We start from the raw sequence: 22296 nt of genomic DNA, 5'->3' as shown, positions 1-22296 counted from the left end.
CTGGATAAACTAGGTAAAAAAAAAAAACAGGAAACTTGTCCCATGGTGCCTCTACATAATGCATTATCTTGTACCTCTGCATTCACAGAATACATTATGCCCTTCCTGTCATCTACATTGCAATACCTAATAGTATTGATCAAGGGCAAGTGAGGTTTCAGTCCCCCCAATTAATTTTGCTGACAAAAAAGTCAATGCAGCGTTTAAAGGGCCAGCCAAGCCGCAAAGTAACTCACCGGATTTTCACCCTTGACCTTTTCACCATGAGTCAGTTACCAAGAGTGCTGCCCTGCATACCGATTTCCTCAATTTATCTTTGTGTTAGGAACTCCTTAAACCTGACCCAGCCATTGCCTGCCAAAGCAGAGAAACACTGACAAGAACACCCGAGTTTATGAAACATTAGGAGCAACTGCACCGAATAGACGGATTCCCGATGAAAGCGATGGCCGCTTATTCATTTTACTTGTTACAGAGATGAAGAGGAGAACAGTTAAAGAAGGATTTTGAAGCCTTGAAAGCTGCATGAGGCAAATTTGCGCGTTGGCAATACCCAGAAATCCTGTAAGGTGACGCCAGTAAACATCACACAGCTCGCTCACGTTTACCAACCCGGCCGGTCTGTAATGCTTTATACCGAAGGAGATTTCCTTCATGAATAGGGACGATACACTTATCTCACAATACGATTTGATATGCGGTATGTGGTTCGCGATTTGATACAACCACATATGATACAACCAGATACAATGAAATAAATAAAAGTTGAATGACAATAAAGTCTGACTGTGCAGAATTATGTTTATTTCTGAGCCACAAATCTTTCTAGCGATGCCATTGGCTCGCTAGAATGTAAACAACAATTTAAAAATGTAATTATAAAGTGACAATAATATAATTTGGATGGAGAGCTTGTGAAACTGTGATGGTCAAGCGTCTCATTAGTGATTACTACAGCAGAATAACATGGAGCTGATATCATGATTCATTTTTCTGACCCGCGATACGTTTTGTCACCTTTTTCTATTGCGATATATTGAAATTCTTTATATCATCCCATCACTATTCATTAAGATACTTGTAGAAGAAGAAGATCTCTGACACTAAAGCTGCAACAATAACCACATTTCTGCCATACCAGGTATTAAGAGGCTTACCACAGGGCTGGGATAAGTTACGGCCATAGCTGATGTGTTGTTTTTTGGATTTAATTGCTAGTTTTCTCTTTTTTTGTTGGGTAATGTCACATGACGCAGATAGTGTGTAACCTTTCCTAAACTCATCTTAATACATTTACTGGGGTGGCAGGGTGGTCTAGTGGTTAGAGAGACCGTCTCTCAACGGTGTCCTTGAGCAAGACACTGAGTCCTTACAACAGTGATCCAATCTATATCCAGTTCATGAAATCTTCTCCACTGTCTGTTCTAAACAGCTGGTGTCTGGTAGCTCTTTCCTGGGAAAAATCCTCTGCCGCACAGGAAGTGATGCGTTTTACGTTTCTGCTTTGTTTGGAATAAACAGAAGAAGAAGAACTGGGTAGTTAGCATGAGCAGCGATAGCCACCATGGCTGAACAGACAAAGAAAAGAGAAACTCAAACTGCATCAACAGAAAGTTAAGGTAAAAGAAAGAGATGAATCTCTCAGAGGAAGGTGAGCTGCTGAAAAGGAAAGCGATTAAAGAAATTAAAGGAAACCTCTTCAAGCCAAAACTAGAGTGAACATGGCCGTCGCCTTTCCAAGATCAAAAGCACTGAAAGATGAGAAGGGAGGGTGAGGAGCGATGAAGACATACTAGTGGACTAGTAGGTCTCGCTATCGTTTATCAGCTGCAGTCTATATTTAGTCTTTATTATTATGTTGGTCAGTGCCGACACTGAGAAAGCACCAAAGCAATGGCCGCTGATCAGCAGAGGTTTCGCCAAAATCAAGAAAAACAAAACTCGCAGATTATCACTTTAAATAAAGTATCACATAAAAACAAAATAAATGTTGGTAGGAGCTGCTCCATGTAGCTCCACAGCTCGTCAAGAACCGTGACGCTTCTTCTTTCCCTGTATGTCAGATTCATCAATGACTTTGAGCCTCGTACAGATGATGTCACCGCAAGCCAATCGGGCTCTGACAGGATGCTGAGCCGCCCCTTTAATGAGCTCAGTCACTCCATTTGTTTTGCGGTCCTCCACTTTATCTTTGGCAGGCTCTCACTTCCTTTTGTAGGCCGGGAGAGTGTTTGTGGCTGGATGGTTTTAGGGGTTTAGGGCACTCTGCCCGTAGCACGCTGCTGTTTGACAGCGCCGATAGGAACAACAGAGCAGGGGGAGGGGAAAGGAGGAGGGGTGTGTGTGTGTGTGTGTGTGTGTGTGTGTGTGTGTGTGTGTGTGCAGACAGGCCGACGGCGAGAAGGAGACTAATTGATCAGGACGAAGTGGGGAGAGAGGCAGGGCAGATGGCTGAGAGGCATTAGCACTGTGGAAGTCATGGGAGGAGGTGATTCTTGTAACTCGCACTGGGGTTCCACTGATTTGGGTTTCTGACGGCCAATACTGACATTTTGTCAGTGTGGAAGAAGTACTCAGATCTTTTACTTAAGTAAAAGTAGAAATACCGCAGTATAAAAATACTCTGTTACAACTAAAAGTCCTGCATTCAAAATATTACTTAAGTAAAAGTACAAAAGTATTAGCATCAAAATGTACTTAAAGCAACAAAAGTAAAAGTAGTCATTATGCAGAATGGCCCATTTCAGAATAATACAGTATATATTATATTATTGAATTATAACTATTGATGCATTAATGTGTAAGCATCACTTTAATGTTGCAGCTGGAAAAGGTGGGGCTGATTTCCACTACTTTATATACTGCTGGGTAGCTTACAGTAATCTATAATAATACATCACAATTTATTAGTTGATTATTTTTTCTATTAATAATCTGAATCTGCAAAGTAACTAGTAATTTAAGTTATCAAATAAAGGTAGTGGAGTAAAAAGTACAATATTTCCCTCTGAAATGTAGTGGAGTAGAAGTATAAAGTAGCATATAATGGTAATACTCAAGTAAAGTACAAGTACCTCAAAATTGTACTTAAGTGCAGTATTCGAGTAATTGTACTTAGTTACTTTCCATCTCAGCATTTTGTGGAGTTAAAGGTCCCATATTATTCATGATTTTGTTTTCAAATATACTATGAGTTAGGGTATGAATAATGTATTTCATGATGTTTTGCAAACAAATTTAATTTAGTTAAAAGTTGAATTGACTAAAATTAAATTGAATAAATGTGAAGTCCAAGTCGTCGCAATACTGGGCACTGATTGGCCGACAGCAGCATCTCCTCTAATTGAAATGAGGTAAACCTGCTGAGTGGAGGCTTTCCAGTTCAAGTGCTGCAAACTGGACCCTGACTGGATGGATTTCAGTCATTCTGAACAAGGAATATTAGAGAAAGACTGAACAGAAGGCAGCTGGATAACTCGGCTATACCAGAGATACCAGCAGAGAAACAAAAGGACAAAACAAAAACACTATATATGAAATACACAAAGCATGAAAAAGCATTGTGTTCCACCAGAGAAGCAAAGGGGAAATAAAGATTTGACCATTTTCATGCCATTCAAAAAAAAAATGACAAGGATTCAGTGTTTCCCCACAGAAATGAACACAAGTCAGGGTGGAAAAGCCTCTGAAACAGCATTCAGTCCATCATGGGACACTAAAACTCTCCACTGAAACCCATAATAAGGCAGGGAGGCAGGTTTCATTGCAGGTTTTACAGACTGACACTCCATCATATCGGTGATGGACGACACTGACTGGCCAATATCTGATTTTTATTGAAAGGCCAATATCGGCCCGATATATGTCAACAAACTGATATATCGATCTAATCCTAACCAGCACGTTCCTAACCAATCAGGATGCAGCAATGTCATCAGTCATCAAACCATGAGGACCACATTGGAAACAAGTGTTAAAGTATGATTTTAAGTGTTATCCTCTGGGTTGTACTGCTGTTTGTACTTTTTTATACCCGATAAATTAATCAGTTAATCAATCAATCAATCAATCAAACACAAATATTTCTGTGAAACATGTCAATATGGGAATTAGTCACTGCCCCAGAGTTTTTGTTGTGCTTTTTTGTAGTTTTTGTATTATCTCTTTTTTCCTGTATGTATTGCTGTTCATAAACCATCCATCCATCAATCCATCATCCATCCATCCATCCATCCATCCATCCATCCATCTTTCTGTCTACCTCTTGAATTATATTGTATTATTATTAATTATATTGTACAAATACTGAATGACAAACGTCAGGTTCTCGTTTATTTTTTTCCCCAAAATGGATACCAACAATCTTCATTCTTAACTTCCCTCTCCATCCGGGGGCCGTTTAAAATTCCTCCATTTTGTTCCTATTAATTCGGACACAGTACATCTCAACCGCCCCCCCCCCCCCCCAAAAAAAAAAAACTTGTTGAGAAGCAGTTTACCCTGCCCTCCCTGCTCTAAGCATGATCCCGATCTCCCTCCGAGCCCTGGGGGCCTGGTATTGATCGGTGCCTCATAGGTAGTGATTGGACATGAGTGGGTAATTTCCTTTGCTGCATTAGAGTCCATTACTGGCCCGCTCCCCGGAAAGCGATAGACATCCTCAAAAAAAAAAAAAAAAGAGGCAGATTCTTCTTGGAAAAGCAGTCTCCTTCCACAAATGATTCGCTGAGGCTCCTTGAACTTTATTATCTGACGGTCCATTTGGAGGTTGATAATGAGATCTTAGGCTACGGCAAAGTAGTTCAGGGCATCAATTTCGATTTTTTTTTTAGCCCTTTCTGAAGCCTAGAATATGGTCTAGTTGTAGAGATAATGCTTATGTTTATTTGGCTAAACAAATCTGTTCAATGGAAATCTTCACTGAAAGAAATTTACTATTTTTATCTTAATTCATCCAGGGAAGATTCCCACCTTGGATTTAACCAGGACAACCACAGACTTCTACTGTTGGCTGTATCTGAGGGTTGAATGCCTTGCTCACAGGCTCCTCAGCAGTATTTATAAGGCAGGGCAGATCATTACTCATTCACTTCTCCTGGCTCAGATTGTTCCGCTCTGGGGATCCAAACTGGAAACCTTCCCGTCATAAACTCACTCCTCTCATGTTCTCCTGATTCCTCTTACTGCACTCTGATTCTTCTTCATGGCACCCGGGTCGTTATATAACTTAGTGTGGATATCATGTATATATTATAACAGGGCTCTCATCTTGTCTGATATTTTGGTCAAAATGACATTTATGCCTTCATATAAGTAGCTGTGCAACCAGACCTTAACATGTGGGTGATGTTAGATGCTTGAACATGTTTTCAAATGGGTAAAAACATGCAAATTTGAAATGGTTACGTTAAATTTGATCTATTGGATGTGAAACAGCATCTCAAATCTTCTCTGACTGCAAATGGAAACACATAATCCAAATCTTAGTGTGGGTTCAGGCTCTAATCTACACTACAGTGAGGTGATGTTGCCCCAGTTAACGCCCCATAGTCAAATATGCTTTTGATTACAACTGTTTTGGGGCTGTAACCATATTTTGCACTCCTATACTGGACCATCAGTATAGCAAAATATCAACCTGTAACAAACTGCACCTTATATTGTGTAAATTAGTTGAAGCCAGGGGTTATTAAATTAGTGTCTACACTGTACATGGGAGACAGTAGTGGTTAGAGTGACTAAAATAGTCATTCGTACACACTCTCTAATTGGGATAATCTCTAACAAATTAAATTATAGTGAAACTAATCCTCATTTTGTTAGGGACACTCTGGAACCCCTTCAAGGACCCCTGGAACCCCCTCAAGGACCCCTGTGGGACCCTCAACCACATTTTGCCCACCACTGGTTTAAGCCACCTGTGAGAGCTATTAGCCTTAACTAAATTATAGTGAAATTTAACTAATCCTCATTTTGCTAGGGACCCTCTGGAACCCCCTCAGAGACCCCCGGAACCCTTCAAGGAACCCTGGAAACCCCCCAAAGACCCCTGGGGGGGACCTTTTACCACATTTTGAGAACTTCTGTTTAAGCCACTTATGAGAGCTATTAGCCCAAATTAAATTATGGTGAAATTAAATTTATTATTTGGCTAAGGACCCTCTGAACCCCCCCCCCCCCCCAAAGACCCCTAGAACCCTCTCAAGCACCCCTGGAACCCCATCAAGTACCTCTGTGGGTCCCTCCACCACATTTAGAGAACCACAGGCTGAAGCCACCTATAAGAGCTCTATCATTTACAAGCTGAATTGCCTCTTTAAATTCCGAGAGGTTTACGCCAGCACCCCTGATAATGACAGCATTTGTAACCCAGCAGGTGACCCCTTTAATCCAGAGAGGGAGCTGTGGGTCGCCACATCACACCACATAAATATTCTCACTGGCTGGCAGGCGGACTCCCTTCACATCGCCCCGGGCTGCTGTTGCTGTGAACCTGATGCAGCTCATCGCTTCCTCTTCTCCTTGGTTTTCTCATTGCCTTCCTTGAGGCGGATGTGCAGGGGCAACATCAGTAGCCGGTCTTCTCTGGTGCGTGCACAGATCTGGAAAGTTATCTCCTCCATCATATTAATGGGATAATGATGTGATGCTTTATTGATCTCCGCGGGGAAATTGTCTTTTCTACTTCCTCAGAGTGCTCGGAGCTCCTCAGAAAACCTGCAGCTGGTTTCGGGATTCAGCGTCTTGCTCAAGGGCACTTCAGCAGGGCGGATGCTCGGCGACACCAGGAGCTTGCACCCGGGTCTCCCTAAACAGTAGCCCACCCCTGCTGCGTGACTGTCAGCTTCCTCGGTGAGAAGGAGGAAGAGGAAGAGGAGGAGGAGGAGGAGGAGGAGGAGGAGGACGGGGGGAATCCGGCGGTTCAGGACGGCTGGGAGTCCCGTTGCGATGCATGGAGGCTGTTTGGAAACGTTCCCCGGGTCTCTGGAGCGCATGAGGCGGTTCCAGCCGACCGACGGCCCGCAGCACCGGGGAGATCCGGCCGCTGATCCACAACTCTGTCAACCTGCCACACCGTAACGTCACTCCTGGGATCCGGCCCCGGTTTATAGGAGCGCGGCTCGGTTCGGTTCGACATCCACGGAGCGGAGGCACATTCGCCGAGAGCGCCGTGATTTGGGAACCGCCACACACACATCCCTGCGTCGCGGCTGGTGGATACAGTGTAAATTGTCGGGCGGCATCTATGCAATTTTATTTCGACTTTTCATTTTATCATGAGCGCAGAGGAGGGAGAGGCGGGTCCAGCTTGTGGGGAGGCGAGGAGGGGAGAGCCACAGGGAGGCGCTGCCATAACCCACCACACCTGGGAGGAAGGCGAACCGCACGGCTCGCAAGGACATCCGCACCCCGATGATGAGGAGGAGGAGGATGAGGAGGATGAGGCGGAGGAGGAGGATGAGGAGGAGGGAGGAGGAGGCAGGGAGCGACTGGATGCATCTGGGGGAGCCGCACGGAAATTCAATGTGGAGAACAACGGGGGGGATTTCTCCAGCGAGGAGGGGGTGGCCGGGGGGAGATGCTGCAAGGCGCAGGCGATGCATTCAAACTGCAGCAGCGAAACCTGCATCCCCACTCCGAGCTGTCGGATATGCTTCCAAGGCGCAGAGCAGGTAACCAGACTGACATGCGGGTCAAACCGTTTAAAGCTCCAATAATATTCAGTTTTCATATCTCCTCTCTCTCAGGATAAGAGTAATGTCCTTCATGGTGTTCTGCAATTAAACGCAGTTCAGCTAAAAGTTTAATTGGAGTAGTTAAACTGAATGAAATTACTGGACTCTGACTGGCCGCCAGCAGCAGCTCCACTAATTCAAATGAGGTAAACCTGCTGAGTGGAGGCTTTCCAGTTCAAATGCTGCAAACTGGCCTGATTGGACGGATTTCTTCTAATTCTTTAGTGAGGGAGCCAATCAGGACCGAGTCCAATTGTATGCGTTCCAAGTTCCAAGTCTGAAACTGCCTTGAAAAAGGCATCTGGGATTTTGAAAATGCAATAACTTTAAATGTAACCACTCAAACGAAATCAAATTTTTACAGTGTCCCCTTTAAACATCTTTGATCATATATTTATAGAGGAAAATTTGAATTCCTATAATATGGGACCTTTAGCTGTGCTGGGCGGTGAGTTCAGCACCACGGACAGCACCCGACAACTGGAGCCTGCATTAAAAAGGGTCCACAAATTAGATCCAGGGACCTCCAGGGGTCCATGAGATGGTCCCACATGGTCCCCAGCAACATTAGGGATAGTTTGGTTTCACTATTATTTCACTCCATAGAAGCTGGGTTATGTAATTCTTTATTAAGTCTAATATAGTCTCACAGCTCACAGCTAAAATCTTCTCTAATGGGGTTCCTTAGACAAAGTCTTATCAAAGTCATGACATTAAATGGTTTGGAAGCCCCTGGTCTACATGGCAAAGCTCAGTCTGTTGAGTGGGCCTCATTACTGTAGGCAGGAGTGTTAAAATGAGCTGCTCATCTAAACATAAGTATCCTAACAGGCGGCTGTTTCAACTGGAGTTACTCTTTCAAGGCAGCTAACATGAAGCTCACAAAGAGAATGTTAAAGCAGCTTAAACTATCGGTCTAGCATGGTGTACTATCAATAATACAACACAGAAAAAGCCAAAACCACACCGGGCCAGAGGGAGAACGACTTGTAACCACATGAAACATCCAACATGGCTGGAGTGCCTTGTCATACAAATGACCAGTTTAGATTAATGTGCTTAGTAAACTCTAAAACGTTTTAACTGAGGTCAGCCTTTTCATGTTAAGGACCCGCAAATATATGTTCACACTGGACCAGCCCACCAATTGAAAAGATTTTGTCCAAAGAAACCCCATCTGAGAAGCAAAATAATAGTGAAATGAAAGTATTTTGCTAGGGGCCTCCTGAAACCCACTCAAGGAACCGTGGAGGTCCCTGGGCCCCACTTTGGGAACCACTGACCTAGGTAAACCATGTGAACAATACAACCTGGTTGCATAGCGATCCACAGCTAAACCCCATTTCTGCCTGTCTGCACTCTTCAGCACCATGGACAGCACTTTATTACTAAACACTCCTACTAGCTACTAACTTCATTTCAGTGAAGAAGAAACTGCTTCAGTGATAAAACTTTACACACACACATAGGCTGCATCTACTGTCCACATCAGTGTTTCATTACAACTGCATTTACATTATAGACATTTAGTTGAAGTTCTTATACAGAGCAAAATGTAGTTACAAACTGTGATTCAATAACTTTAAATGTGGCCATTTTAATGTCCCGAAAGTAACAAAAAACAAGTATTCATTGTTTGCGCCAGAATTAAATTTTTGTCAGGATGGAAAACCCTCTGAAACAGCATTTAGTCCACCATGGGACACTAAAACTCTCCACTGAAAACCAGTATAATCATAATAATGCAACAGCCAGTGTAATATTGGTCAATTCTTCAATAAATACATAATCAATCTGTATCATATCCATCATATCAGAGGTGGGCAACACTGAATGGACCAGATCCCGTTTTTGATAAAAGGCCAATATTGGTCCCATATACCGGCCAATCAATACATCGGCCTAACATTAGCCCTACAGCCTGTCTGTCTGCCTGCCTGCCTGCCTGTCTGTCTGCCTGTCTGCCTGCCTGCCTGTCTGCCTGGAGGTGGACAGACAGATGCGGACTTCCGGGGATGGATGACCGCTCCGTCCCGACTCCACTGAAACCTGACACTCTGCAGGCCTGTCCGGCTCGTGACAGCGAGTCTCGATGAGGGACGAGTCATCCAGGCCGGAGCTGAGGGAAAGAGAGGAGTCAGGGCAGTAAATGCCTAAGTGAATATCCTGTCTTCTGAACGTGGGCTATAGCCTATTAGCAGGGCTAATCTAATAGTTGTGCCTCCGGGTCCAGACAGATATTTGATTTCGATACAGGGCCACAGGCTGGGCCAGCTGTGAGGCGGTACAGGTTATCAGGGAGATTGGGAAACAGAAATGTGACACTATAAATATTCTTGACCTACCAGGTGGGGTGAGAGTGAGAGGTTATTTAACACCAGAAGTGAAATATCTCAGGTTTCAAAATGTCCCTGCATGACTTTTTCTAGACTCCTACAACTTTTTGTGGAAACCGGTGTCGTTAGATTTACGAAATCAGGCAAGGAAATAGTTTAGAATTACATTTACACCTTTCAACTGAAGGCTTGTCGGTTTCTCTTAGACCCTCAACTTGCATTGGCCCTTCTAGTGTTAAAACCAGCGGAGTGTTTTCTTCAAACATCCCCCTAGGCATTCATGATGTTATTAAAATCGTCCTTGACATTGGTTTTATCAATCACTTCAAGACGGCCTGCCCTAATTCATTTGGAGCGGAGGCCTCTGAGGTCCTCTCAAACCCACAAGGTTAATATGACAAGATGAAAAATGAGCTCGCTGACCACTGACCTTAATATACTATTAATATGCCACTCACAGCGCAGCCTGCAGGTCCAAACAACAGTAATGGCCGCTCGAGGAATACCTCAAGAAAAAAAAAAAAGAAAAAAAACACATACCAAACAGAAACGGCTGTATGATTAATGTCAGGCGTTTCATGCAGGATCCCACCATTAATATCCGTAAGTGCTCTAGCTTTGAGAAATGATCATTGATCTGAGCGATGCTGGTAAAGCCCTCTGGTGAACAAGTCCTGCATTTTCTCTGATGTATGACCTGATGGGAGGAAATGGCCAAACAGAAGCCTGAAAACGAGGCTTTCTAAACCTTGGCAAAATGACACATGGATTGTGCAAAGGGCTGCAAACTTAATATCGGGGAGGTGGCTCTAATATTGGCGTAAAAGCAAAATTGTTTTTCTTAAGAGTCAGCGGTTTCATCTGTCGCTAGTACCACAGGGGGTGATCAGAATAGCAGAAACACCTAATTATATATGAATATCAGCTAATACGGAGCAGGGCCACCCTTTGCCTTCAGACCAGCTTCAGTTCTCCTGGTGCTGCATGCTGAACAGTGTCTAGTGGGATACTGGAGCTTTCTTCAAGAAGGAAAGCCTCTCCTGATCTTTGAGGGATGAAGGAGGTGGAAATCTGCTTCACATAAAGGATCTGGGTCTGAGTGGCGAGATGGAAGCAGTGTGACTCCATCCTGCTGTTCAAGAAACCACTCTTGAGTTTCTCAGGCAGTGTGCATGAGCGCATCGTTGTCACACTAATTGGTATGACTCACCTGTGTGATTCAGCCGTATTTAAAGGGGCATTCAGTAATCTATGACCGTTATCAACCCCGACCAATGACCAGTAGGAATTGCACCAACATCAAAGCCAGCTAATTAGAGCAGAGATTCAATAGAAATGTCAAGTGAATGCTAAATACTGGAATAATAAAACCGCTTCGGCCTTTGTGGTTTTAACTTGGAAAAGCCAGTTTTCAAGATGTCATTTTGTTCCAAAACAGAGAACGGGCCAGAAAGTGAGAGAGAGTTTTGAAAGCCAGAAACCTCAGCAGCTGGCAAAGTAATCATTGAGTCATTAGTATTGATCAACAACCCTATTAAGCCCCAGATTTATTGAGGTCATTTTGTGCTATTGGGCAGTAAAACTCTTGCTGCCCATGGAAATTAATTTTTCATGTGGGGTTTTCATTATTTTGTCACCTCCTGTAGATTCCCTCTGTTTTTGCAAGTAGCTGAATGTTTCGATTTGATTTATTTGTTTATATCAAATCAGCTTTTAGCCCAAATCTCTGCTGTCGCCACGCTCTCCTCGTCTTTGCTCAGACTTGACCTTTGCCCTCTTGCCGGTCTCCAGGGCGACCTGCTGAACCCGTGTCGCTGTGACGGCTCGGTCCGCTACACCCACCAGCACTGCCTCCTGAAGTGGATCAGCGAGCGAGGCTGCTGGACCTGCGAGCTCTGCTGCTACCGCTTCCACGTCATCGCCATCAACATGAAGAGACCGTGGCAGGTAACAGACCGCAGATCTGACTGAGTGAGGGTGACTGAGAGCGATGATGCATGAACACGAGAAATTTTGACCACTGTCAAATATTTACAAAGGTGGAAAGACTGCTGAAATATTTTTCTGAAGTAAAAGCACTGTTACTTCATTTAAATTGCACAAACATTTTACTCTACTACTTTTTTTATCATATTAACAAAGCTAGAATAAACGATGAGACATAAAGTCCAGAATGATCCTGTTTTACAGTAAATGACTCATTGTACTCTTTGAAATTGAAAGTAAAAGAAGGCGTAAGTACAGCCTTTTTTAGAACTCAAAAGTGTTGATCAAAAATCTATCCTAGTAGAGTGGTTAGAGTTGTAAGCAGTAGTTTCAGCAGCTGATTTCACCGATTGGTTCCTCCCTGTCTGGTTGTAGGTGTGTTATAAGTGAAATAAGCTGCTGTGGTAGACAGGAGTAACACTTGGTGCTCTTGTGGATTAAGAAGCAGTTGTGAAGTCCTTTGGTTTATAGGTGCTCATTGGGAACAGGAATCAAATCTATAGAAAACCCAGATACTAGCTCTAAGATTGAAAATCTCCAGAGAGAAAAAGTAAACTACTGTATACACAAAGTCCAAGGCACTGTAAATCCAGTAAGGAGGGAAGAGACTTAAAGCTTGAAATATAAATAAACAGCCTTCATGGTCATGGCTTAGAGCCAATGAGATTCAACCATAAGGTCTTCATCAGGGCAAGAAAACCTGCTGTGGTGTTTGGAATGAAAACCTGCAGACTCTCGGGTCACGATGGCACATGATAGAGAACCACTGGTTTACCATACTGACCCTGAGCTGATAGATACACTGTACCTCAGGAAAGTCACAAAGAAGCTGCATTTTGAGAGCGTCTTGCTTCCTTAATGTGATGTATTTCCTGTTGAAACAGGATGTTGGGGCGGGACATAATGCAGGGAGGAAACATTCAAAAGTATAAACCAATGGGAGATCAGTTAGGGAGAGAAATAATAAGAGTAATACGATTTTAATATAGAAGTACAAGAAAAATTTGTGTCATTTTTTTGTCAGAAACTGTCAGATAGGTGTATGGTATGACAGTTTCAATGAGCTGGAAAGGTGAAAAAGTTTTTTTTCACTTCAGTGTGACTAACCTGGATTATTACTTGACTTTGTTGAATACCCAGTTCTGATTGGCCAATGAAGGCATTCTGCAGTCTGTTATTTCTGAATAACAGCCCGCTGTTTCACATCTAATCATACTGTATCACTTTGCAATGAAGAAGTCCGCTCCATTTTGTTGATTTCCAATCACATTAAGAGGCGACATCTTGTGCCAAAAAGACTGACTGCTTGCTTACAGAGAGTCCGGCTGGACTAGTTTTTTACGGTGTTAGCAGGTAAATTTCTTTAGCCTGTAATAAAATCATTTTAAATCAGTATTTCCTGTCAAATAATTGTCTTTGGTAAGTAGCTGTGTAATACACAGGATAGAGTAAAATAAGCCCCTTCAGGGTGATTCAACACCCCAATTAAAGGCAGCGTCCGCTGTACATTAACCCTTACACAAATCTTGCCAGGTTCTTCTCTGCTGTTTATTGTCTAGTTATTTTCAAGTGTTTTCAAGTGTGACTGGCTGGGAAAACATGAATGGAGAAATTTAATAAGTAACACACTCCCCTCTCGCAACAACTACTGTTGAATTATTGCTTAGTAATTTATGAAAGTGTGCTAACTTTTTCTGTTAATCAGTGTCTATGAATGTCTTTTAATCTGTCACTACTGTCATGGAAAAAACACACACCTGCAGCGTTGCCGTTTTTCTTTTTCTTACTTGAATGTTTTCATGGTCATTTGTGTGTTAAGTGAGTTTCACGAGCTGTGGGCCCTTGACACCTGTTAAAACCTCAGTGTATAAAGTCAAACATACTGTACATGGACGTCAGTGAGAAGGCAAACATTAGTCAGATTCTTTCAATTCTTGAAAAACATACTTTTTGCAGGTTTGTGGATTTTGCCTGACAAGCGGTGCGGCACCAGAACGCAGCCTGAGAGGCAGGCGGCTGTGTCCATTACATTTTCTCTGGCTTTTTTAACTGCTGCATACATTCTTGAGGTTACATCACTCCCCCATGGAGCGTGCTCTCCATGTTATTATGGAGGCATTAACAAGAGGTTGTCTTTACAACCTCCGGTGTATCGACCCGCTGGTTAAAATTATGCCCAGAAATATCCACAGCCAAAAGCTTCTCTGGTGGAGGAAAACAGCCATCTTCACTGGCAAACTGACAACAAATCTAACTGGCAAATAAAGCCATCTGCTTATCAAAGCATTTGCTTCAATCAAACTGTTTGCTTAAACTGCTCCAGACATGCTATCACCTCAAAACTCTACCACAAAAATGCACCTATTCCATAATTGTCTTTTTCAAAATTTTTCCATCTCAAAATTACACTTTTCCTCCATTTGCTGGATACTAAATGAAAGACATCAGACTGTACTATCCCATCCTATTAAAATAACAGAAAAAAGCCCTGTCTTCTGTGGAAACATTTTTATTTTCATTATTTAGAAGTTGTTAAAAAACATTATTAGAGGATTTTTTCCAACACAAAACCAGCCGTGAGGCAGTAGCTTGTTTTCCCTCAGTTTGGTAGCTTGAGGCAAACTGATGTTCACTGAGGTTCAGTCTGTGGCTCGGACGCTCATCGCTCTCGGGGTTTTATCCCCAACGGCAAACCTGCAGAGTCCAGAGGCTCGACACGTCTCTGCTCTCTGCTGTATCTCGCTGTAAGCTACAATATAAGCCTTTAAAGCCTGGACTCTCCTGATGGGACGCCAGTCAGTCCCAACTGCACATATATACAGACTCCTTGGCAGTCCTCGGGTTTAAAAGGAGCAGTTTACCCAAAAATGAAAATTCAGTCATTGTCTACTCACCCTCATTTCAGTCGAAACTCCATAGAAGTTCATTGGATCACCGCAGACAGTGAGTTAGCCCCTGTAACAGCGAGGAGATAATGATGAGAACATTGCATTTTTGGACCCACAATGCAATTGTTTGGCCAGGAAACACTCGGATTCTCCTGCGTGAGCTGGTTGGAGAAAATTCATGGAAATTTTATACAGTTTTTGGAGCTGTAAAAAGCAGGCTCTGTTAATTTCAATAGTTTGAGAGAAGGCTGATATTGATCTACAGGGGGGCAAACGGGGGTCCTACGAACTTCAAGTGGAGTTTCGACTGACATGGGAGTGAGAAGATAATGACTAGATGCTCATTTTGGGGGTGAACTGTTCCTTTAAAGTCTATACTGTCTGTATGGCGTGACAGGATTTCAGCAGCCATTCCCTTTCCTCCAAACTCTACAAAAAGAGACTCCTGTGGCTTGAAATATCTGCATTCTGGAGCATCGTATTGAAGAACACAGACCTTTAAGATCTGTAGTGTCCAGATGGGACTCCAGTTATTGGCAGGAGTTCAGTCCCAACCCCACAAACACACTCTCCTAAGGCTTAGCAGTCCTCTGCTTTCTGTCGTATCTCAGTGTAGATTATAGACGGTTAAACTCACTGCCTGTTCCTCTGAGACGTGCGTTGTGCAAAAGGAGTTACAGCTCATTATCAGGATGCAGGGGCTATTATATTGTATTATATGCTCAGTATAGGATGCAGTGCAGGGCTCCAGTGGTGTCAGTCCTACACTGTGCTGTGCTGCACTTCCTGGTTGTCCTGTTCATCCCATTTCTTTCTCTCAGCGTCAACATTTTTCTGTTTTCTGTCTGTTTTTATGATGATGCGGTTCGTTCTGTGCTTCCTGTCTGTGACAAGACACTTTTCTTCCCTCCTCTCCCTCCCATTTTTCCTCATTATTGACTTCTGTTCCGACACACGGTTTGGTTTGTCCCGGTCGATACCCTGTGTGACTTTCTCTTTTTTCACTGATGAAACGTTCTTTAAACGCTTAAATTTCTGTTTCTTTTATCCTGCCTTTAAGCCTTCTCACTGAAGCTTGTGTTCCACCTCAGTTTTCATGCTTTGGAGCATCACTGGCTTGGCATATTTGCATTTGTTAGCCTCTTGGTTCAGTGGTTTTACACTTCAAACCTCCATGACTTGACTAGACACAAGGAAAGTTTTCACTACTTGAACCAGACCCTGAACCCCTACCTGCTCACTATAAGCAAGTCACTCTGGAGAAGAGCCTCATGTAAATGAATAAATAGTGAAATGTGTTGTACCTCCATGCAGAAAGTCGGCCTTCATGTTCACCTTCCAGTCAGTCTTGGTTGTCCAGGCTTCCCCTCTTCTTTCATCATTATTCTCACTGTTTGCTCAGCTGTTAACTGCTGTGTTGTCCATCAGGGTTTCAGCTTCTTGGAAGATGATTCTCTTTTTTCTTTTATCCTGCACTGCTGTCCATAGTCTTTCCCCATCATTTGAGCTCTGCTTCCCTGTTTTGCACTTCCTTAATTCTCTTCCTTTCTCTACCACCCTTACCGTTATAGTGGTGTTGAATACAGGCATTAGGGTATCAGAGCGCCCCCTTTAGGAGGGGAGGACAAGAATCAAAGCTCCAGGCAGTGGGAGCCGTCATTGGGGAGATCGCTCTCAGAGTACCACAGCCTTTACAGCCTTTACAGCATATTTTTCTCACTCTCTAGAAACCCAATGCCTTCGGCCAATGACATCACAAGCTCACCGTCAGTCACTTCAGTCATTGTGAGCCACTCTGGATGAGAGCTGCAGCTAAATGTCTATTGTCAGCCTTGTACCGCTCCATTCGTTTGCCTAATCCAGTGGTTCTCAACATGGGGTCCGGGGACCACCAGGGGTCCTGGATAAAGTGTTGAACTTCACCATTACTTCATTTACAAGAAGTTAATACACTTATTGAATATAGAAGAATGACCATTTTGATCCTAGTTTACCTGTTATCTCTCTACCTACAATACAGATAGTCATGGAATCATATCTAACAGTAAAAATATTCTCAGATTTGGGTCCGAGAGACAAAATCTCATCAAATGGGGGTCTGTGGCCCTAATGTGGACTAACTTTGGGGTCCTTGATATGAAAAAGTTTGAGAATCGCTAGCCTAATCGATGCTACCATCAAGACTTTTGAGGGGTTTTGAGGAATTTTGCAGCCAACTTCTGCCGTGCCTCTGGGGCCTCTGGGGCCTCTGGGGCCTCTGGGGTCTCTGTCCTGCTCAAGCTGCAGGTTGACTTAGTGGCTAGAGAGACCGTCCCGTAGCCAGAATGTCACAGGTTCAGTTCCCACAGCAGCCAGTGCTGTGTCCATCAACAGCCATGTGGAAATGCTCCCAACCTGCTTTGGATAAGGGTCCTGGATAAATGCCTAAATTGGAGTTTTGAGATTATCCTTGAAATGTTGCCCCCCCTTGTGTCCTTCCCATCCAGCTCCAGTAAGAAATGGAAAAGTACCTATAATAAGCAACATTCCTACATGCTCACTTAATATGTAACCTTTGACCCATATTTACACCTTCAGTGCCTAAAACTCCAGAATACTGAATCTGCTTCACCATTATCAGATTAAACTCTAAAGGAACATCTTGTGTGTTTCTCACAGAACTGTGAGCCTGGAATGTGCAAACGCCCAAATCTCATAGAAACACTGACAAAATAATAACTTGTCTTGAAGAAGCTGCTCACCTCTTATTAAGCATCTCCTTAAAGTGCTACAACTATAATATCATTGGTTGTTCAGTCTTGTTGACCTCATACTTTTAGCTTTATTATATTCTATCTGTAGTAATATAATCATAAATATTCAGCAGCTTCCCCAGGGCTCATTCCTCCTCTTGTCCTCCTGTTTTACTTTCTTCATCTCCCTCTTCCACTTCCTCTTTGCCTCTTTCACTTCCTGTTTGGAGATGTTGCCGTGCTTGTAGCAGGCGTTCAGCGCAGCGTGGAACTGCCCGCTCGCCGCCTCGTATTCCCGCCCCCGGACTTCAGCCGCTCTGTTGTTGTTCATGAGGTTTTCCATCCAGGCCTGGGTGGTGACCTGCAGGCTCGCGGCGGCCTGTAGCACCGAGAGAAGACTCTTTAAAACACACGTGTCATTTTCTAACACACATGTCAGTATCCGTTGCTGTTGACATGTGTAGCTCATCCTCTCTGTGGCTCTTACAGTACTTGCTCACCTGGTGAATCCTGCCGGTGGCGTTGGTCAAACGGCTTTTCCAGTTGGACTCCTGTGTTTCCATCAGGTTTTGTGTCTTCATAACCAGACAGGGAGGATCGGGTAAAGCCTACAGAGATCTTTGTAATCACACAGACAAGCCATTTACAATAAATATTACAATCATATTACTGTTGGACTAGGATTAAAATGAAATAACTCTTGTGGACTGTGATTATTCTCGGCACATGTGATGATAAACTTTGAGGCTGAATGAAAATATCTGTCTGGGTTTTAGCATCCTGCCACAGTAAGATACTCACTGAGCTCTGCCGCCCACACTCTCTCCCCAACTGAAACAGATCTGTGAATTCACTCAGTATTTGCCCTGTGACAGGTGTTGTTTGAGTGAAACGGTTTGGTGAAGAATGGAAACTTGTCTGACATCGGGCGCAAAGAGAATTCAGTTCCATTGTTGCGCAACAAACCAACAATGTTCTAAATGTCACCAAGACAGGCTGCAGAAATGAACTTCATCCAATACACAACTAACCGTATATTTGAGCCCCAATCGGGCGAGCTGAACCCTAAACTATGAGCAAAAACAACAACACAACAACACAAATGTTTTTATCCATACACACATATATGCAGAATATGTGGAGAAAATGTATACCAATATTACAAAAATGCCCAATTTCATATACTGTGTTCTACATACATGTATATATATACTGTATATTAATATACATGATACAGAAATAGGCTATAATTGGCATGGAATGTATGAAGTTATGTATCTTATCCCAGGATATATTATCGAAGAAAAGTATTTTGATGAGCTTATCTCACCATACAGTATTCATCAGTAAATTCACTGATTTTTAAAATAGCTTGCCAGGATATATGATTCATAAATATATACTGTATGTATACATGTCAGGCTATATGTCAGGTATTTATGGTCTCATTTGGCCAGATATTTCTTTACATATGGAACTCTGGCACTACATTTTGCCAACTATATAAAACAAGTGGAAAAAGTAATGGTACAGTACATTTTCCATTTCAAGTGAACTGATTTAAAAGTACAATTGATAAAAACAAAAAAGTGATTATTCTTATTCGTATTAATAGGCAAAACCTTTAACTACCTGCATATTTTCAGCTAGAGACCTTTTTGAGAACTCTAAGACAGTGTTTCTCAACGTGGGGTCCGGGGACCACCATGGGTCCTTGAGGGGGTTCCAGGGGGTCCCCAGCAAATTGATGAATTGTTAAACTTCACTATTATTTAATTTACAAGTTAACACAATTAGAGAATGCAGAAGAATGACTGTTTTGATCATAGTTTCTCTGTGATCTCTCTACCTACAATACAGATAGTCATGGAATAAAAATATTCTCATTTGGGTCAGAGAGACAAAATCTCATCAAATGGGGGTCCGTGGCCCTAATGTGTAGTAAATTAGGGGTCCTTGATATGAAAAAGGTTGAGAATCACTGCTCTAAGATATTTAACGTTTATGCTTATTCTTCCCCATAGAAATGAATGAGGAGAGTGCATAGTGACGTCTGGTAGTCCAATTTAAAACAGCTTAACTCTTGGCAGTTACTCAGAACAGCACAAAGTCTACTTCAGACACAAATGGGCGCTTTTTAAATAGAACTATACAGTTTTACAATCATGAAATGTGTTTTATTTGGTGCTCATTGTGCTGATGTGGAGCTAAACACACAGCTAGTCCTCACATTATCTCCAGGAAATGTTTTCTTTTCTGGTTGTGACACCATGCTGCTGTGCTGTTTTGTCAGTGGCAGTCCATCACCATCACGCTGGTGGAGAAGGTGCAGATCATCGCCGTGTTCCTGGGCTCGCTCTTCCTGGTGGCCAGCATCTCCTGGCTGCTGTGGTCGGCCCTCAGCCCGCAGGCCGTCTGGCAGCGGCGGGACGTCCTCTTCCAGATCTGCTACGGCATGTACGGCTTCATGGACCTCGTCTGCGTAGGTGAGCCTGGACCGCTGTGAGACGACTGTTGCTCAGCTGAATGTAAAGCAAAGTCCTTTCTCGTGCTACACTTCTTCTCAGTAACCTCGTATGCACATAATACTTCCTAAAATTTCATTCTGCTGATCTTTTTAATCTTTATGTTTTTGTACTTTGTCTTGTTTCACGTGTACAAATGTTCTCTTTTTATGTTTATGATTTATGATTTTAGGGCTTTTCATGTAAAATTCTGCGCTGTTTTCAGTACACCTTACTGCAAGCATGAATTAATAAAGCAAAGTCATCTTCTAGGGTCAAATACATGAGATCTTTTTTTAATTATGTATTTTTCTATTTATCAAATCAAATCAGACTTTGGTTGGAATTAAAACCTGCAGACTTTCGGGTGATGATGGCACATGATTGAGAACCACTGATCTAAGACATGACTACCTTGAAGGAAGAGGCCAGTTTTAAAGGAAAAATCCACCCTAAAACATTTTAACACTGTTAAAAAACAGCTATTGGAGATGCACTTTGCATTTTGGAGTTTGATATGAGAAAATGTTTCAGGATGTAAAACCTCAGCGGTAAACGTCAGGTTTTGGTGTCAGTCCCTCAGAATCAAAGAGCGAGGGCTTCTTTCTAGAGCCGCCATTTTGCACCGAGAGACGTTCAACAATCATACAGGGAGAAATCCATCGTAGAAGAAGAAGAGAGACCAATTTCTCCACCCACAGGAGCAGGCGAGAGACCAGAATGCACTGCAGCAGAGAGACAGGTCGCAGTTTGAGTAAGGGATGTGGCTGCGTATCACAGACACAGCCCAACATTCATGAACCAGTTGGCCAGCTAGTTGTACTTACAGTATATGCCCATGTGGCTGCCTTTACTTGAAAGCCACAAGTTCATGCAACTTCTCTGGGGATTTTCACAAGGCATTCTGGGAAATGTAGGAAATCACTGACTCAAGCAGAAGTAGCAAAGCAGGTTGAGGCAAAGTGGGTTCACCAAAAAATATAAATTACAACTCTTCATCACCGAATAACTCCTGGAATGCATTGACTATCACAGACTGATGGTATATAACAGTGTAAGAGGGTCCGATGGGGGAATTTTCCTTTAACACCGCCACTTTTCCCCTGTAACAGGCTTGATTGTCCATGAGGGGGCGGCGGTGCACAACGTCTTCATGCGCTGGCGGGCCGTCAACCTCCACTGGGACGTCCAGAGCTACGACAAGGCCACGGACATGGAGGAGACGAGCACCGGCCACTCCTCCCTGGCCCCCAGGACGCTTTGGTTGCCCCTGGCCACCTTGGGGCCCGACGGCCCCTTACACCCCACCCGGCTCAGGCCCCGGCCCTGGACCTGCCTCTGTTTCCCCCACTTCTGCCCCGGCCTGGTGCCCCGAAACCCCCTCGGCCAGGACAGTGACTCAGGAGAAGTCGTCATTCGTGTAACATCGGTGTAACACCAGGCGGTTTTTACACAGGAACAGAAAATCTGATGATTAACACTCTGTGGTAAAGATCTGAGCTTCTCCAGGCAGCCTGTAGAAACAACATGGAATCTGATTTTTTCTGTCTACACAGCTAATCTTCCTGTTAAAGTGTTGAATTTTCAGGTGACAGTGTTGATTGGAGAGTTGTTTGTCCACTTATAGAGCTTATCTGAAGTCTTAAAGTAACTCTGAATGTGTGGACTGATAGAAACAGAGTTGATTTTTACTTTATGAGTTAAATTCAGACTGACTGATTTAGCTGTGTAGACAGACATGAGCCACACTCACCTCCATGGTGGAGGCTCTTTTCCTTCCATTTATTTGTATTATTTATTTCTCATTTTATTGATCTTTTTGATTGTTGTTCTACTATTTTCCACCATGTTGGATCTGCTGATATTTACATTCTGTTATCCAAGCTTGCCATCTTGCTTTTGTTTTCACCCCTGTTGTCTGCCAGCAGAAAACTTAAGAACAGATTTCCATGAAATGTGGTCTGATTGGCTTTGGGCTTGTCCAATTTGATCCAGATCTGGGATTTCCACTGTTGGACGATTCTTGTTTTTGTTTTTTTAGCAACTATGGAAGTTTTGACTATGAAACTAACAGAGAGAGACTTCATTCCAAATCGTAAGAATATGCAAGGTCA

At 43.1% G+C, this 22296-nt stretch overlaps 1 protein-coding gene across 1 annotated transcript; it reads left to right on the top strand.

Moving 5' to 3' along the window:
* The first annotated feature begins 7277 nt into the window (after positions 1-7277).
* On the top strand, positions 7278-21617 carry marchf11 (membrane-associated ring finger (C3HC4) 11). Its single transcript, XM_071525870.1, has 4 exons — positions 7278-7673; positions 11864-12019; positions 19972-20164; positions 21295-21617. The coding sequence occupies exons 1-4, from the start codon at positions 7278-7280 to the stop codon at positions 21615-21617; spliced, it is 1068 nt and encodes a 355-aa protein (XP_071381971.1).
* Positions 21618-22296: the final 679 nt, after the last annotated feature.

Source organism: Centroberyx affinis, unplaced genomic scaffold (assembly GCF_046629955.1).
Source record: "Centroberyx affinis isolate AG114_WGS23_722 - 3 ecotype Tasmania unplaced genomic scaffold, CSIRO-AGI_Caff_v1 ptg001347l_1, whole genome shotgun sequence".
In the NCBI taxonomy this organism is placed as follows: domain Eukaryota; kingdom Metazoa; phylum Chordata; class Actinopteri; order Beryciformes; family Berycidae; genus Centroberyx; species Centroberyx affinis.
This window is presented reverse-complemented; position numbering and strand designations above follow the sequence as displayed.

Bases quoted from the DNA above. Each gene is read 5' to 3' on its own strand.
- marchf11 (XM_071525870.1), top strand. From the start codon at position 7,278: ATGAGCGCAGAGGAGGGAGAGGCGGGTCCAGCTTGTGGGGAGGCGAGG. The intron at 12,020-19,971 runs GTAACAGACCGC...CTGTTTTGTCAG, and splicing joins ACATGAAGAGACCGTGGCAG to TGGCAGTCCATCACCATCAC. The intron at 20,165-21,294 runs GTGAGCCTGGAC...CCCCTGTAACAG, and splicing joins CATGGACCTCGTCTGCGTAG to GCTTGATTGTCCATGAGGGG.